The sequence below is a fragment of the Nasonia vitripennis genome, chromosome 5 (genome assembly GCF_009193385.2).
Source record: "Nasonia vitripennis strain AsymCx chromosome 5, Nvit_psr_1.1, whole genome shotgun sequence".
In the NCBI taxonomy this organism is placed as follows: domain Eukaryota; kingdom Metazoa; phylum Arthropoda; class Insecta; order Hymenoptera; family Pteromalidae; genus Nasonia; species Nasonia vitripennis.
The window spans coordinates 4295408-4313869 of NC_045761.1; the positions used below are offsets into that span (position 1 = coordinate 4295408).

The window sequence follows — 18462 nt, forward strand, 5'->3', positions numbered from 1 at the left end:
CGCCAATAGTAATACAGCCGACATCGCGCTCGCGGAAGACGGGAGCGAGATGTCTATCTGTACTCTCGAGCGCGTATACGTGCCCGTGATTTATGAAAATGACACGGATATACGCGCGCGACTTGATGGAGAATCCTCGTCGCGCTAATACGTGTTATTGGATAGTCCCGATGGCACTTAAGCGCCGATAAGAATCGCTAATGCCTTGCGCACGACGAGTCGCGCGGAGAAAGCAGTATATAGCATGTCTGCCTCCGGTGTACCCGAGAGGTGTTTGATCACTATGCACTGGCGGAATTATTGATTCCGATATGTAGCTGCAGTCGTTTTGTAATGCGGTGAAATTGAATCTCTCGCATTTACACGTGTGCTCCGCGTGCAGACGAATTGTGCGGTGGTACTATTTTCGGGACACAGAACTATTCGCTGATTATTACGAGTAAATCAAATTCGTGGTAATTGAAAATTGCGAATTAAGATGCAATTCACTCTGATTTCCAGCAGAATCGATTACGCATGAATTATTCGCAACAAAGTAGACGTGTGATCGAGAAGGTTCCTGAAAGGTTTACAAACGGAATACAGTGATTTAAAAGTATACTTCGTTCTTTTTATTTATAATACTTAATGAACAATTTTCATTGCATACTCAGCTCTCAACGAATTCACATATTAGTAGTTTATACAATTAATCGATTTCCATGTGTGATGGCATACATTAGAAAAGAAGGATTAGTTAAAAAAAGTTCATTTATAGCTTCTAATCGCATAACGCCGCAACGCAAAGCCCAACAAGTAAAACAAATCTCACGATAAATAATAGTTACACTCCTTATTGCCGACAGCTTAAATAATATAACGAATGAAAAACTCGCCATGGAATTAATATGCGTGGCGTTGATACACTTTGTATAACAGACGATATTAGTCTACGAACGAGATCACAAACAATGTATTTGTGCATGACACAGCCAAACAATGGCAATGTTATATGTACCCACTAAAGCATACTCTCGCTGTATTACCGTCAAAAATCATATTTACAATCTTAAAACTACAACGATTTTTTACCTCTCCTCACTCAATCTTTTTAGAGCGTTTATATAGTTTTTTTATTCTTGCATATTTACATATAATATATATTTATAGAATGTATATTCCCTTCGTCTTTTGCAATATCGTAATGAATATTAAATCAATCGATTTTCCCACTAAGGGAAATTACAATTTTTGGGTATATATTATATTTTAAAAGCATTGCCGGACAAAATATACTCACTGTTTAAAAAAAAGCCAAATACTAGCTGATTTGTATAATTGCGGTCTTGCAAAATTAATTTATCTTGATGATAAAACCCAAACGTCAATAGCGAAATTGGTTACCTTAAAGCGTAAGCTGTGAAACGAAGTCACACATTTCTAAATGAATCTTTCTAACTTAAATCTTCTGACGATAGACGGATCAAGCATACAAAATATATGTATGCATACAAATAAATTGTAACTGAATACACAAACAAGGTAATAAGCTTATTAACAAATTCTTTGTGATTCACCACAAATTAATTAATTTTTCAAGACGACTTTAACTTTTTCAGTGTAAGACTTCATGAAAAGATCTGAAGTATATTTTACAAGTATTTTCTTAGAAAAAATAAGAAAAACGTTTATTTAAAGCATCAAACTTTGGCTTTTGATAATAACAGGACGTATCGCAAGATGTAAAAGATTTTTATAAAAAAAATATGTAGATATTAGAAAAATTTGCCCTCTCTAGTACATACGCATCTATTTAATAAATTAATAAAAAGTATCAATAAACATCATTAGAATAAGGATGATAAAAGCAATTGACACTCGTTATGGAAGATTTCAATCAAATATAAAATGTTTTTTGACTTTTGATTAAAAAGGTTTGCATTATGTCGGAAGATTCATATAGGTCATAAAATCGTTACTTCAGATATTTTTATAAAGGCTATTGCGAATAAAGTATAATAATAATAATAAAAATTTTAAAAATGAACTAAAATGTTACTGTTTTTAGCTGTGCTAAAAGTATATATATTTTGATGTTCTTGCATTATCTTAAATATATTTTTACTCGAATTTTACTTATGTTACAAAAATACATTGATAACATTGATATTTAGCGTATCATTATGTTATCAATATAATTCAAAAATAGTTCCAAAGTATTTTATGTCTTTTAATAGACCACAAAATTTCAAAATGTTCTGTATCTTGTATGGATTTTCAAACAATTTAAATCATTCTTAACACTCTATAAATTAGAGCTGGGCATCGATTTGGATATCGAAAATGCGTTTCTTATGAATTACGCTGCCTTTGTAAAATTTTAGCTTTACTACATTTTATTTTAGAAAAAAATTGATTTTTTTAAAGGAAGATTTGAAAATTGAATGTCGTTTTCAATAAGAGAGACTTTTTTGATGTCAAATTATCGATGTCACAAAAAAAGATCTATACTTTCATACATTTTTCTGAAATTTTTCACAAAGGCACGTAATTAATAATTGACTTTTTATTGCTAAACCATTAATAAGAATTTCTCTAAAACAAAAAGCCAATAATTTGGCTAATCTGATACTACGTGATTTATGCTAGTGTGTACGTTAGCATCAAGCAGAGTTGCAATCGTCAATGACAACAATAATGGTTCAGCATTTTCTCAGACATTACCAGAACAAACAAGACTCTTACACGCTGGCTTAACCAAACATTGCATCAGTGACGCCAAATACAAAAAGTGGATATCAATCAAACAAGCGTATTTCACTGTGCAAATCGATGAGAAAGCTTCGCAAATTTCTACTCGATAAACGTGATTGATCATAGTGGGCGAAAATTCAAGCACCGATCGTTCTTTAAGTAGCAACAATCACGCGACAAAAAAATTTCGAACTCCCCTCATACCCAAATGGACAACCCAGCTCGGGATGATAATATTGCGATCTCACGGTGCCGACAACGCTTTAAGCAAGAGCCGAGGCCGGCAGGGAGCTGTGCTTTGGTTTGGTCTTGTTGAGGAACACCTTGATGCATCCAGTAAAATCAGCACTGACAAGGACGTGACCACCGCAGCCCTTGGTTCGCTGTTCTACCACTGGATCTACGGGTGTAGCGTCGGTACTAGCACTGTCACCGCTATTCTTACCCATCGATGGGCCTCCACCAGCGGCCGCGGCTCCTTCCGCATTCTTGGCAGCCTCCATTTGCTGCTCTCGGGCTTCAATCTGTCTGATTATGCTGTCAGGGTTGGGAGCAAATACAGCACAAGTAACCACCGCGTTATGAGCCTTGATACCCTCCCAGAAGTCATTACGGTCACGACGCACACTCGAAAACTTGGAGTAGTCATGGTGGGTCTTCCAGATGTAGATGCACTGATTTTCGGATCCGCTCACGATGTACTGGCCGTCAGGGCTGAAGCTTGCCTTGATCTGACTGCTTACGTTAACGTAGCCTTTGTACTTGCACGACAGGTTTAGGTCTCGAAGATCATACAACCTGTGGAAATAAGCAACGATTTCGATTTCGAGGGACTTTATCGCAATTTAAAATATCAAATTCCAGGACAAATATTCAAAAAAACGTACAAGCTTTTTTGTAAAAGCGAGACAAAAAAATAAGAGCATTAACATTGTAGATTATACTCTTATTCATTGTATACATTAAATGCACTTGAAAGCTATCACGTCGACGTCAATTATCCAATAACCGAGTGCATTCAAATAAGATTGAATAGATATCAAGCCTGTTAAACGAAAGTGCAACTAACCTGATACGACTGTCATTGGAAGTTACGAGAATCTTGTCCTCGCCAGGCATGGGTTCGATCCCGCTGATCTTTCTGCCCGTGGAATTTTTGCCCCTTGTCGAACGTACGTGTATCTGCGTGTGGTACTTAAGTTGATCAGTATTGTAGAATATGCATCGACCATCGTATGAGCCAACCACGGCGAACAGGCCGTTCTGGCAGAAATTTGCTGCTGTGATGAGCTTTGTCTGACCATCTACCTCATTCCAAACAGCCACCTTTTTGTCCGGTATATTCCATAGTCGGAGCTTACCATCGAGGGAACCCGAGAGGAAGTAACGATCGTCACGCGGGTGAAAAACTATGGCTGTCACAAAGTCAATATGCTGAAAGCAGCAGAGGCACTCTTTGCGCGAGATGTGCCACAGTCGTACCTGAAATAAAAGAGAATTTTTAGAAACTATTTTCTTTTTATTTACATATATAAAAAATTAACTTTTGGAATGTTACCGTTTTATCCATAGAGGACGATAGAACAAAGTAATTTTTTGACCAAGAAACGTCCAGGAGGTCAGAGGTATGGCCGGTGTAAGTGCAGAAGGGTTTGGGCATAAAAGGACCCTTGCTACCTTCGGCATAGCCTTGGGCGTTGGCCATAGCATGCGGATCCTCCATCGACTGTTGCGACACGAGCGATTCCTGCGAAGGGGTCGGGCTAACTTTTTCCGCGTTGTACTTTGTCCGCATATCCTGGAAATAGGCAAAAGCATCGCGCAGGACCCAGATCCTTAGCACACGGTCCTGACCAGCGGTGGCCAGCAGCCGTCCGCAAGCAGAGAACTTCATACACCAAACGGGGCCCGAGTGCTCGCCACTGAGATCTTGCACATGCTGTAGACAGTAGAATTCATATGGGCCTTTGTGGCTGTTGGATGCTTTCAGCTTGATGCACTGCTGTTCGCCTGGATAAACCTGGATAAAATGCATCACAACAAACATTTTTACGACGTGATTGATTAAGTTAAAACGCAAAGTAAAATAAGTATTTACGTCATCTACGATATCCATGACATCCTCTTTGTGACGAGCATGAGACACTTCCTGGGCTATGGACTTGGCTTTGTCCATCGTCTTCTTGACTGTCGAGCCGAAGAAACGCCTAAGCTTCTGCGTTCGCTTGCGCACACGACCCACAGTCACGTCTTCGTCCGGCGGTATACTTGACATCTTACTGTCTACGCTCTCCTCGTCACTCTCCTTCTCCTTCTCGAGGCTCGAGTTGCTTATATACTCGGACGTCAGTCGCATTATATGCAGCGACAAGGGATTTATGCATTGCGGCAACTTGTCCTCGGCTATGCTCAAGGGCACTCGCTCGCCAGTGTCCAGGTTTAGAACCGTCACCTGTTCTAGTATTTCCTGTGGAACGCAAACGATCGATTTTTAGTTACTTGTATACCCACCGGTAAATTACAAAGGTAGCTTCAGATGGGTTTCATTACAATCTAGCCATACTTCAGCAGAAAAATTGTTTAACATATTCTTACTTTTTCCGTATGCATGTTATAAATACCATGATTTATTTTTTGATTTTCTGTAAGGATCTAATTTATCTACATTTTTTCTCATACAAACTATACTTTATAGTCAGGAATTTCCTGAGATTCATACTCTTAGATATAGATATGAGTCACCAAATTTTAACGCGTTAAAAACTTATTTAACAAATAATAACCCGATATTTTGCAGTATATGTAAATAAAAATTACCATGTCTGTAAGACGTTTTCCAGAATCTGTTCTAGTTCTCACAAACATATTCAACTGTTTCACTAGATCTTGATCACCTGCTGACTTTCGTCTTTCTCTTGAACCATGCGGATTTAATCCTGTAATTTTATGAGGTCCCAAGGAGTGTCGCCCAATACTATTATTAACTATCGAACCTAATGCACTACTAGACTTATCACCTGTTTTTGCACTCATTAACTCTGCTTTTAATTTTGCTAATCTTTCAAGCTCTTCAGAAGAGGGACCTTCAGCTTTTGCTTTATCTTCGTCCTGCAGCAATTTCAAATATAGTTGATAAAAACTCATCTAAATTAAATTAATTGTTAAAGTATCGCACTTAGTTTTTAATGTTTAAAAAATGCATAGTCCTAAATGTACTCATACATCTACGTTTATAACCATAAAGCATGTATTATTATTGACGTTTTGAACTATGCAATAGAAAATTTTAGAGATACTTGAATATCTTACCTGTGGTTTAACAACATATTGTCCTTTTGTGGCAGATCTTATGTCTAATGAATGTTCAAATTCTCTGGTTATAGATTCTATGGTACTAGCTGGACTAGGCAAAGATGACGTCGATAGTAAAATTTCCTTGTTTGCCGACTGTAAAAATATTTCACGGAAAAATAAGAATCTAAGTGTTTACAGTCAAATGTGGAATTTGATTGAAAAGTAACTTACAACTAAATCATTTGGTGTTTGGGCTTTCGTTTTCTTTTTGCGCCGAGGTGGTGCCACAGGCATTTTATTGGGAATAGCTGGAATTTCATTAGGTTTTCCATTTGATTTAGTACTGGCAATAACATCAGGCTCTTGGAGAACTGTAGTTTTATCACATTGTGAAGAAGACGATTGATCAGACTTGCCATTTAAAGATGGCTCTCTAAGAACATCTCCAGACAAGGTCATCACACTTGATGATTGAGATAGTTTATCAGAAGCAGTATCTTCGTCCTTACTTGAAACACTATGTATAGCTGCCATTTGAGTTTCTCTGGGCAATATGCTTGCTGCTTGAGCAGTTGGTAATATACCAGGAGCTAAGACTTGTGAAGTATTATCCGATGCTCCTGCTAAGATTCTGCCAACACGGCCTAAAGAAGTCATGCTTTGCAAACTCAGTGTGTCATGCTCAATGATTCTGAAAGGATGGGAAGTTTTTGAAGGTGTTGGAAAAACTCCTTCTATGGAGGAGGTTTGACTATCCGGAGGAGAGCTGTTTATAGGAATGTCATCATCCTCTGTTTGCATACGTTGCCTCAGCTCTCTGAATTTTCGCCTGCCTACTATTTTATCCGCTCCAGCCCCTTTTGTTTCTTCCTCCTGCAAAGGGTTAAATGAAAGTCAATTGCTGAATTGAGATTAAATAAATTGTCCTGTTCAGAGTTTGATTTTAAATATAATTTAATATTCTCAAATCATGTATGCCCAATTCCAAAATCAATAAAATGTTGCATAACTTTTCATCATGTTAGTTAAACTATCAATTATATCTACAAAATTTAATCAAATTATGATCCTTCCTTAATTTTCATAATTTTATCAATTAATTTTCCTGCTATATATTATTGATTGATTGAAACTATAAGCTATGAAAATTTTCACAATACAGGAATATTACAATACTTGGCTTTCTAAGCTAATGAAACTGGTAGAAAAGAATTACTGTTTTTTCAGTGATTTGTTTCTGCTCCGGTTCTTCGCTGATAGTCTTTTCACTCGCTTCACTTGGAGGTTGCGGCTTTGGATCAGCTGGCTTGAGAAAAACATGACTCTCTGTTTTTGCACTGGGAGTAGAAAACTTCTCATCATGCGACTCTGTGCTGATTGATTCTCTGTGTCTGCTCTTCCTAATAATTAGAGAAAATGATAATTACAAATCATGTACTCGTGACAAACAGGTCTTCAATATTCATATCGATACGCGTCAATGAAAATAAGCTTTTCCAATGCTATGCTAGACCCAAGAAACCATAGTCTGTGCACAGCTAAAATCAGTGTATCAATAATCTGCAAGAGGCATACTCAAGCTATCTAATAATAGTCTAATGCAAACTCGTACTTATTTAAGCGTGAGCAACGATGAAAGTGTAAATAATAGGTAAAACTCGGCCTCACCTAGGAGCCCGATTGGTCGTGTCATCCTCGGCATCGAAGAACTCTTCGGAGTCGCTGCTGGCAGACATTCTCGTCCTTGAATCGGCTGCAGGAACGTCAGACAAGAGGATGATGAGGCAGAGCGTAGTCTCGTCAGCATCGAGAAACGTCGCAAGTTAACAATATTACGCTCCGAATTTTATCCTCATCCGCGAGTGGTAGGTATACAAAGCACCACTGTGTGTGTGTGTGTGTGTGTGTGTGTATGTATACCTAAGTAGCAGACGAAGCGGGGAAAAACACAGAGGAGGGAGGAATCAGCGAAATTATTATGTGGGCCTGGGGCCAAGTAGGTAGAAACGAGTAGAGAGAATCGATGCTGCCCGATGCTGCACTATACTCCGACGTTGTCGCCAGGTCAGAGCCGCGTAAGTAGTCGCGCTGCTCGTGGGTGTGAGCGATCGCGTCATCGCCGAGACTATTTATTTCCAGACTTCTCTCCTGACGGAGCAGCAATAGTGTAAGCGCACACTCGACATGTCGTCCTGCTCGTGACTGACACTCACTACTACTATCTACTGGGTGCTACAACTTCTACTACTACTGCGACGTCTAGCTCTAGTGATGAGCTGCAAAGAAACACAAGTATAGTGCGCGGCGTAAAGCAGCAGCAGCAGCAGCAAACTGATGCCCGAGAGAAATCTTGTGTAGTCACTACGCCATTGGAAACTGCTTCGAGCACTGCAGCAGCATCAGCGGCGAGACACGGCCAGGCAGCTGCTCGCCTATGTATAACATCTATGATGTGGATATATCTATATATATTATGCACCTCTCTCCGCGCCGCAGAGTTCTTAGCGCGAATTTCGAATTTCGATATTTTTGATTTTACTTTGCAAATACTCGGGCTTGAGATCGACCATATATACTTGCGTATACCTACAGCTCGCATCATAAGTTGAAGAGAAAAACGAAAGAAAAATGTTGCTAATTCTACTTGTGTTTGTCATAATACGGCCCTGAAGACGTAGCTTTTCAAATTTCCACTGCTGATTTTATCAATTTCACGAAATTCTCGAGAATTGCTACGATTTTTCATAATTCAAAGAGAAAATCAGCAGAGGTGCGACTCTATTCCAACAACTCACTGTCAGTAGACCGGAGTTCCACTGTTTTTTTCCTCTTCGCGAAACAAAGAAGCGCTCACAAAGCATCATCGCGTTTTAACTACACGGTATAAAAAACCAAACAGAGCATCAGCATTGATATTAACTTAGAGAAGAAAAGGGCATCATTACTTGGAAGCACTGCGCGCCCAAATCACAATAAATAGGTATACACCTTATACAAGTGTACGCTCCTGGAGCCGAGAGAATTTTCACGCGCGGCGACAGTAGCGCCACGGCCGTTGAGCGAGCGGCATCATCGCGCAAGGCACGCCGCGGATCGGGCGACATCATCACCGTCTTCTTCTCGTCGCGTTTCCCGTGGCCGCTTGCACCGCCGCCGCCGCCGCCGCCGCCGTCGTCGCCGTCGTCGCCATCCTCGCTCAGCCTATAGTATTAGTGTAGTCTATACCTATACACAACGCGCACGTATAAGCTGGTGGCTGGTGGCGTATATCTATATAGCCGTCCGTCGTGTAGTCTGCCGCTACGCCGCCGCACGGCGCACGAACGACACACGCAGGCCGCAGCAGCAGCGACTCCGCGCGCGCAGGGGAGTCGAGCGAGCCGTGTCGTCCTCGGCCCGTCACACACAAAAGCAAGATGGAGGATCTCGCAGTCGAAGTATGCGGCGAAAATGGAGCGTATTACAAGGTGCGTTTCTGCGAAAAGTATGGCTCCTGGAGCCTCCTCGATTCACGGGCCAGCGAGCCCCGGGCCCGGCTCGGTCCCGTCCGGCCCAAAGCCCAACCCCGGCTTCGTACTTCTGGCCGAACCGGCCCGGCTCTCGCTCGCTCGCTCCCTCTATCTCTTTCTCACTCGCTCTCTGTCTCCGAGTCTCTCTCTCTCTCTCTCTCTCTCTCTCTCTCTCTCTCTCTCTCTCTCTCTCTCTCTCTCTCTCTCTCTCTCTCTCTCTCTCTCTCTCTCTCTCTCTCTACCTTTCTCGCGGCGGCTTCCCTTGCCCCGAAGACGCCATGACTTGTCTGTCGACGCTTCCGAGGACGACCCGTTCCTCGGCGATGCTTCCGATATGTCTCCTTTGGCTCTCTCGCTCCCTCCCTCTCCTGCGAAGCCCTTTCTCCTCGCTCTATCTCTCTCCATCTCTCTTTTGTCTACCCTCGACGCTCGCGCGGCCATCCTCGCGGCTTCGCCCTGGGCCCTTCGGGACGCCCTCGCGAGAAAGCAAAGTCCCTACGTAATATGCTTCCCCGCAGCACCCGATACGGCGAGACTCGACTTTCCCGGAATTCCCTCGAGAGGCGAACATCGTCGCGAGAGAGCACGATATCGAGTCCCCCCTCGCCTTTTTTCTTTCCTTTTTTTACGTACGTACGTGCGTGCGCGGGCGGACGGGAGCACACGCACTAGGTGAAAGCACCTTTTTTGGGAATGCCGCATGCAGCGTCGAAAGCCACGGCTGGATGATGATGATACCTATGGCTGGCGCTTCCCTTCACTCTCGCCACTCGCTGACTCGTTAATTTTTATCTTTTTCAGGCCTTTGTCAGGGATGTATTTGACGAGGAAGTTCTCGTGGCTTTCGAAAATGAGTAAGTTGTTTATGCTTGGATAAAGAATGACTTTACACCAAATTTACCTACTGCAGATGCTTGATGCATCGATGCTCTTTCCTGCAACTGTATTAATACTTTGACAGATGCAGTTGTTTTATGCGCACTAGCTTTTGTCTATGCAAAATATTGTTTCAGTTTTGCTAAATTTAATTTAAATAAAGTCGCGATAAGCACAAATGAACAGATTTACTTGCTAGTTTTGTTACTATGCTTTTATCAGAAGAACAGTGACTAATGCACATTTTTTTGTCATTAGCTGGCAACCAGAGTCCAAATTTCCCTTCTCTAAAGTTCGTCTACCTCCCAAGGATGGCCCAAAGCCTGAATTCCAGGAGAACCAGGAAATCGAGGTGTTTTCCAGGGCCAACGACCAAGAGGCTAGTGGATGGTGGAGGGCCATTATCAACGTTAGTATACAGTTGGCAAATTTTATTGGTGATTTAATGTTACATATTTCATGCGTGAAATATCTTTCTTCTTGTACTTAAAATGTTCAAACTGATTGATGAAATATTTATTCTAAACTGTACTTAGAAATCAATTTTCTTATTTTTTTGACTGATTATATGAAAAAACAAAATTGTTGCATCATCTAGATGACCAAGGGTGGATTCCAAGTGATTGAATACCTTGGTTGGGACTGTGCTTACACCGAAATTGTTGCCAGTGAGAGATTAAGACCAAAAAATCCAAATCCTCCCATTGACAAGAATACATTTCACAAGATCGAAATAGAAGTACCTGAAGACCTACGCGAGTTGTGAGTCATCTTTTTTACACTCCACGCGCAGATAGCACTATTAGGCATGACAATTTTAATGATAACGTGATTTTTATTATTTCTGTTTGCTTATTAGCGCGAAAATGGACAATGTACACAAGGAGTTTCAAAAAGTGATAGGGGCATCTGTGTGTCGATACGTGCCTGAACGGGGAGTATTGCTGGCCATCTCCCGTCATGAGAATATGCGTCGACATTGCAGTATGCTCCAAGAAATGCATTTTCGTAATTTGCAACAGAAGGTAATTAATTTGAATTATATATCAACGAAATTTCTACTCATCTATAGACTGGAACGTTTGTAAGACGTCTGTGTCTAAGTAATATAACTATAATTTTCACATTTACATCTTATTCTTGAAGGTCCTGCTTTTGAAAAGGACGGAAGAAGCGGCTCGTCAGCTGGAATCAACTAAACTTCAAACAGTCGGAGTGTGAGTAACCATTCATTTAAAGATTTAATGCTATTCATTTATAATAATCCCTATCGTTTCTGCCGTATCCACATCCGCGAAACCGACCTACTAATATGTATACAGACATGAACATTCACTGTCCTCGCTACCATCCTGTCTGTAATTTGCTTTATTGGCAAAGGTGAAAGATACTCTGTATAAAAGCGCAAAATACTCTTGTTTTTTTATATTCTCGATTTTATTTCCATTATACATTTCGTGTTACCCTTACAGCCACTTTTACAAATCATACTGCTCATTGATTTATAAATCGATTGAAGATTTATGCTAAGTAATTAGTGTATATTGATCCTTCAAAATCTTTTATTAACTCACCACCCTAACACTACTTTTAATACAAATGCTTATGAAGCTACAAAAACATTGTGAATGAAATTTTTGCATTCTTTCTGTCTTGTTTTATTTTAATTTATTCTCTATTAAAAATTATACATAACAATCGCGAACATTCAACTCTCCATGTTTCCAAGATGATCGATGCTTTGCTGGTTATATTTTTAAAAAGATACATGCACATGCAAAGAAACAGCAAAATTGTGGGACGTTTCGTAAACGAGTTAGTTGCTTTTTGGCCGATCGAAGTGACATTTTGCGCATGCAGTGTTTTTCTCACGCATATACTATCAGGGATATCTCGACGAATGAGGCTATAAAGATCTCTCTGAAAAAAGATCTATGTCCGTTTAGTTGTACACCAGCAAACAGACAGAATGGCAAGGGCGCAGGATAGGGCCATCCTTTTGTCACTTCAAGATCTATTGTCCACATTGTATAAGGAGAGATCCCAATTTTGGCATATAAGAATTTCAAACATCAGAAATTTTATTTGTTTCTATTTGTCCAAGATGATTTAAACTTTCCTAATACTTTCCATTTATAACTCTGAATACTGTTTTAAAAATTAAAATTTTTTCTTCTAATTTCTGTAATTAATAGTCTTTTTTTAAGTTATTATTGCTTATCTGTTTATTTTATTTTATTTTTAATTTTTTTTTACGAAATATCTTTAAATTGTACGATTCTAGTAGCTAAGAATTGGCTATATTTTATATTTAATTTTTCATAAATAGTTTGGTAAAGGTGATATTGCATCAAACTTTGTAAACTGTGTTTCTGAATTTGATATTTTTTGAAATTAGGATCTCACCGTTATATGAGGGATTTCTTTCTTATTTCAGCAAATTTAGACCTTCAAACTTTGTATACCAACGTGTCTCAGACTTTGAGACAGGAGTGAGAACAAATTCAAGGTGAGACCCATGCAGCGTGGTCTAGACCACTAAAGTTAGCTTACTGTATTTTTATACCAGTTTACACTGCTGTATATCTTTGAGATTCCAAAGTTTTTATTCAGATAATTACACATTCAATGTGCATGCCACAAAGCCGTGTAGATATCAGTAACGACTGTATGCTTCAATTACACTTTGTACGCAAAAATTATTATTATCTGAGTTTTGTAACTTATGCGATGATACTTGCTCCTGTAATAAGTACTAGAAATTATGCATCAATTGCAATAATGGCTGGTGAAAATTGGTATCTGCCTCCTTTATTATGAACGGTCTCTTCGTACATTTTTTTAATTATAACAATGTTTGATAAAAAATTATTTTTTCAATACACCCAAACTAATCTCTTTTTAAATTTTATGGTCATTTAAAAGATAAATAATAAAAGATTTGGAAATTTTTAAAAAATAATAAAAGATGGCCCATCTGCCCATCCCTTGTCTTGAAAATTTCCAATGTTATACTTATTATGATTCATATACCTTAATAATAAAAACACACTTTCAAACAAAATTAATATCTTTTGCTATATTTTATATTGATTTTGTAATTAAAAAAGGCTCATGATAAATCTCAACCAAACTATAAAAACAAAGCATCGATCAGTTTAGGAAAATATTTTTTTTCTAACCCAGTATGCACTTCCTGCTTGTAATGCATGTTTGTTTGCACGTTTTAATTATTCCATGCTGAAGGAGTAAGTTGCAGTATGATTACAAAAAAGGTATTTTTTTCTTTGTTAATGTAAATCATTTTATGTTATACTCTGTAAATCATGAAAATATTGCTAGTACAAAAAGTGCGGATGTTTTAACAAAGAGGTATCTTTTATTGGATAGAAAAAAAGTATAATAGATCTTTCAGCTTGGCCAAATTGCACAATTTCTAATTTTTGATCGCTATATCATTCATTATTTCTTAAATTTTTTTAAACCTTTTTGTCAAATAAATTGCTATAAACTATGTTTTGTTGTAGGTACACTGATGAATTCAATGTCAGGGAAGATCTTATGGGTCTTGCCATAGGATCTCATGGAGCAAACATTCAACAAGCTAGAAAAGTTGAAGGAATTACTAACATTGAGTTAGAAGAAAATTCCTGTACTTTCAAAATTTATGGAGAGGTAAAGTTTTGCAAATTTCTTATAATATACGATGATTATAATAGCTTTGTAGGTATTTGATAAGTTTATTTTTATATTGTAGACGCATGACGCTGTACAAAAAGCTCGTTCTATGTTAGAGTACAGCGAAGAATCAATACAAGTTCCCCGTATTCTTGTGGGAAAAGTTATTGGTAAAAACGGTCGAATTATCCAAGAAATAGTGGATAAAAGTGGGGTCGTAAGTATAGAGAATGTATTGACCTTTTGTGTACTTTTTTATTCCAAAACTTAATAGTCGGCATTATTGATTACAAAATATTATATCGCGTTTTAGGTAAGGGTAAAAATTGAAGGCGATAACGAGCCACAACCTACTATTCCAAGAGAAGAAGGACAAGTACCTTTCGTTTTCGTAGGTACTGTAGAAAGCATCTCAAATGCCAAAGTTCTATTGGAATACCATTTAGCCCACCTTAAGGTAAAATACTTATTTATAAACAAAAACTAATTTTCATCAATAGGATGTATGACTTATTCTTCGTTTTGTTTCTATCATCCAGGAAGTTGAGCAATTACGGCAGGAAAAACTGGAAATCGATCAACAGCTGAGAAACATTCATGGAATAAATACAGGACCAATGCACAATTTCCAACCAGCAAGACGTGGCATGCCAATGGGAGCTGAAGAAAGTAGTAGCAGTCGCGGTGGTAGAGGTGGTCAGACTAGAGGACGCGGTAGGGGTAGGGCACCCCCAAGACACAACAGTGGTGAATATTAGAACTATTTTCAATGATAAAAATAAAACTTTTAATAGTAATAACAGTGGAAAAATAATTAATACAAAAATGTTCAATGTTAAGGTATGCGTCGGGACACTATGGACAGTAGCGAAGATCGCATTCGTGATTTGCCTCCGAGAGGCGGTCATCAGGGTGGACAGGGTGGTCAAGGTGGTGGTTCTGGTTACGGTGGTAGGCAAGGTGGTGGTGGAGGTGGTGGGGGCCGACCCAACACGCAGCGCCGAGACCGCAGGGACGATCGCCGTAGAACCACGGACGACGAAGACACAGTTCTCGATAGTCAGGATGTGTCAAGCATTGACAGAGGTAACGATAAGATATTATTTAATTTCATTGTTTAATATCGAAAGAAATTTCACGACTGGTTTGTCAGTTCTGCGTGATCCGCGAGCATGTGAGTGCTGTGCACACTAATCAAAAGACATTATTGATAAGAGCCTTATCAATTAAGGATGTTATTGTCTGTACAGTTTGATTTAAAAAATATAAAAAATGAAATCAAATATTTTGTGTTAGCTATGGTATTAAAGCATCTTTCATTATAGTAACAACATTACTAAGACTCGTAAAAGCTGTACATTCAATAAATTCTTAAGGGAGCACATTTTGCTGCTCTTTAATGCTTATAGAATGCAACTAGATATAAAGCAAACACTTGTGACCATCTAACCTTCTCTGCGTTTTTAATATTGATATTTGGGAAAATTAACAAAATGCCTGTCACCAACTAACCCGTGCAACTCATCATTTTTCTTAAAATGAGTCTATAAATTAAAAAAAAAATTGAATAATATTTAGACTAATAGATGGTCACAATGGTTTGTATTTACGTAGACTCGGTATCGAGCGTGGAAGGTGGTTCCAGAGGATCGAAAAGACGTTTGCGACGCTATCGTCAGCGCAGTGCTACGCCGTCCAATAGTCGACGAGGTAAATTAATTGGGCAGTGATTTTGTCGATGATTGAAATTAAAATCTGTGATCGGAACGGTTATTCGATCTAAAGATTATGTCTAAATGATTACATTTTTATCACACAAAGAATTTTTTATAACAGTATTTCATACGCGTATTAAAAGCATTCGAATCTTATCGTAATAAAGTTATTCTCCGATTGCAGGCAGCAGCGCCAGTCAGGTGGATCAGTCGGGTGGTCCAAGCGTCGTGAGTAAGGAGGTTACACCTTCAAATAACGACATTTTGGCACCGACGAACAGCAACAACCAGCAGGGTCCCAAGGGTCAGCGAGAGCAAAGAGGCCGCTACCCACGCGTTCCGCAAAACAGCAAACCCAAGGAGGCCATGGTCAACGGTACCAGTGGCTAAAGACGTTGGTGTCTTCATGACGGCAAAAGGCGAACAGCACCTCCCAAGACGAACTGATGGAAGAGAGCGATCGTTTACAAGGGACAGATACATATGGGCGAGAACATAGTTTTTTTTTAACGACGCGAGAAAAGTTTAAAAACATAACAACCGAAGAAAGGTTTAAGGTAAAACAAAGCATTTTAAGAATTAAATGCTGAAGTAAAAATGATAAGATTAACATTGAAACGAACGTCATAAATGATGAGAGAACTGCCCGCTACACGATATATATAAAGAAACATATATATATATATAAACGATGTATAATGTAAACCCAGAAAATGAGCTACCTACATCAGCACGCAACATGACGCATTAACCTCTACTCACTAATGGACTACACACGAATTTTGAAACGCGACATGAAGATTAACCTATGCTCGTCATTAAGACTGTTTGCTACCGATAAGAAAAAAAACAAATAATGACACTTATAATCGACAGTCATTTTCCTTAAAGATAAAAAGGATTAAAAAAAAAAAACAAAAAAAAACATTTAAGAACACGTATAATATTCATGCATGGTTTAGTTTAAAAGAGAACGACGCGGCGCCTTTATCAAAGGACCGTCGTCGTTGATTCGATTTACGGACGCATTCATTGGGAGACAGAAGCAGCGGCCGCACAATTCGGTTTCTAATGTGAAGAGAGAAAGAGAATTTTCCCCCGTGATTGTGAAACTGTGCCTCATTTTTTATACTCAACTCTCGATTGACGGTGTCCCGCTCGTGGCCACCTAACACTCACTTACACTTACACCGAACGATGTCCGCAGCGTGCGCCCGAGCAGACGTGTTTAAAGGATTAAAATAAAAATATTGCAAAAACCCGGTCGAGTGTTCGCTGCTCCTGAGCGTCAATTAACGTCCGTGGCAAATTCGCCCTAGTAACGGAAAACATCATCAATAAAGAGTCTATATTTCGTCGAAGTCAGATAAGTGACGTTGGGAGTCGTTACTAGCGCGAACATTGCTGTCGATGCAAAGGTTTAACACCCGTTTGACTTATATAAATGGTGAGAACCCGTAAAAGTTGAGAAAACAAAAAGAAGATTGGAAAAATAGAGAGACGGCAGCTGTAGTGAATCCTGATTAAAACGGTATCCCAATGATGTTCCTCCCATTTTGCTATACATGATTGAGTTCTTTTCTTTTTCTTTCGTTTATGATTACTAGTAGTTACTTGAAACATGATACTAGACTTTTACGTTTCTATGCAGAGAGTGCAGAGTGCTAATTAATTGATTAGTTTATAAAATATTCGCCGATAAAATTGGCTAAAGATAAGATTACAAAGTATAAAAATAATGAGAAAAAAATAAAGAACATGAGAGCGCCTGTGCACACGCCGTGAGTTGGACGCGAGAAAAAGTGGTGCTCTAGCGCACGGATGGTTGGTTCACTTTTTCCTCGGTAGTTGATTCGCCGCTGTGCAAGCTTCGCGCCGTTTTTCCAGTTTCCTATATTTTTTTGAATTCTTGTTTTTCTCCCTTATTAATAGCTGCGACATACGCGTAAACGCTGTAACTTGTCGTCAGATTAAGATGATCGATATTACGGCATCTCGCCCAGGTCTCACACTTTGCGATTGTTTTCACATGATTTGTAAGAGGAAAAGTAAACTTATATTTAGCGATACCAATGTATGATGTGCCAGAGAGAAGGAATGATACATGTTTTTATGATATCTAGCTGAAGCGAAGACTTAGCGTGCGCGCATACCTTTATTACTATATTATAACTTGGTAGAAATGTGGATGTCTGAACAAATAAATTAGCTTTACTGTACCAAGAGCTATAAAAAATAGATATGGTCAACGATCAAGTTAAATTGAAGCATTTTTCAATTTAAGGAATAAAAAACTGGTATTCTTCTTCCGGATATGACAACAACCGATCGGACGTGTCTGATAATTATTGTGAAAACGGATACTAAATCAAGTGCGAGAATGATAATGAAAAAAACGTACGCCGGTTAATGAAACTATCGTATAATTAACATCTAAAAGAAGTAGCTGCCCCTCTTAACATCTGAGACATATATGCTATATTATTGTAAGGCGGCAAAAAAAACTGAGATATCCCCCAACTTGCTTGTTTCAGATACATTTGTATTGATTGCAATTTGTGCATAATTTAAGAATAAAACATTTCTGTACATAATCGTCTCTTCATTTATTTATCAGCCATCAACCAATTCCTAAATCTTATATCATATTACATTCA

The 18462-nt window shown here is 38.8% G+C and overlaps 2 protein-coding genes across 12 annotated transcripts; one reads left to right on the top strand and one right to left on the bottom strand.

Moving 5' to 3' along the window:
- Positions 1-588: 588 nt before the first annotated feature.
- LOC100121301 (WD repeat-containing protein 44) lies at positions 589-8843 on the bottom strand. Of its 4 annotated transcripts, none has more exons than XM_031932018.2 (10): positions 7696-8843; positions 7244-7427; positions 6259-6900; positions 6043-6180; positions 5751-5841; positions 5551-5669; positions 4832-5200; positions 4292-4753; positions 3803-4215; positions 599-3531 (listed from the first exon to the last, which is right to left on the bottom strand). In XM_031932018.2, exons 1-10 carry the CDS (start codon positions 7761-7763, stop codon positions 2997-2999), a joined length of 3021 nt encoding a protein of 1006 aa, XP_031787878.1. In that variant the 5' UTR covers positions 7764-8843; the 3' UTR covers positions 599-2996. The 4 variants fall into 4 exon arrangements, with proteins under 4 accessions (XP_008209099.1, XP_031787878.1, XP_008209104.1 ...); XM_008210882.4 differs by having other exon boundaries at positions 5751-5877; XM_008210877.3 differs by having other exon boundaries at positions 589-3531; positions 5551-5877.
- A 223-nt stretch (positions 8844-9066) lies between these two features.
- Positions 9067-18399, top strand: LOC100121281 (synaptic functional regulator FMR1). 8 transcript variants are annotated; one of them, XM_008210887.4, is made up of 14 exons: positions 9072-9494; positions 10338-10390; positions 10671-10821; positions 11011-11174; positions 11272-11437; positions 11559-11629; positions 12850-12921; positions 13940-14087; positions 14170-14322; positions 14404-14547; positions 14630-14837; positions 14931-15176; positions 15705-15800; positions 15990-18399. In XM_008210887.4, the coding sequence occupies exons 1-14, from the start codon at positions 9444-9446 to the stop codon at positions 16193-16195; spliced, it is 1929 nt and encodes a 642-aa protein (XP_008209109.1). In that variant the 5' UTR covers positions 9072-9443; the 3' UTR covers positions 16196-18399. The 8 variants fall into 8 exon arrangements, with proteins under 8 accessions (XP_008209112.1, XP_008209109.1, XP_008209110.1 ...); XM_008210888.4 differs by having other exon boundaries at positions 9127-9494; positions 14170-14307; positions 15990-16703; XM_032600593.1 differs by lacking the exon at positions 15705-15800 and having other exon boundaries at positions 9127-9494; positions 14170-14307.
- The last annotated feature ends 63 nt before the right edge of the window (positions 18400-18462 follow it).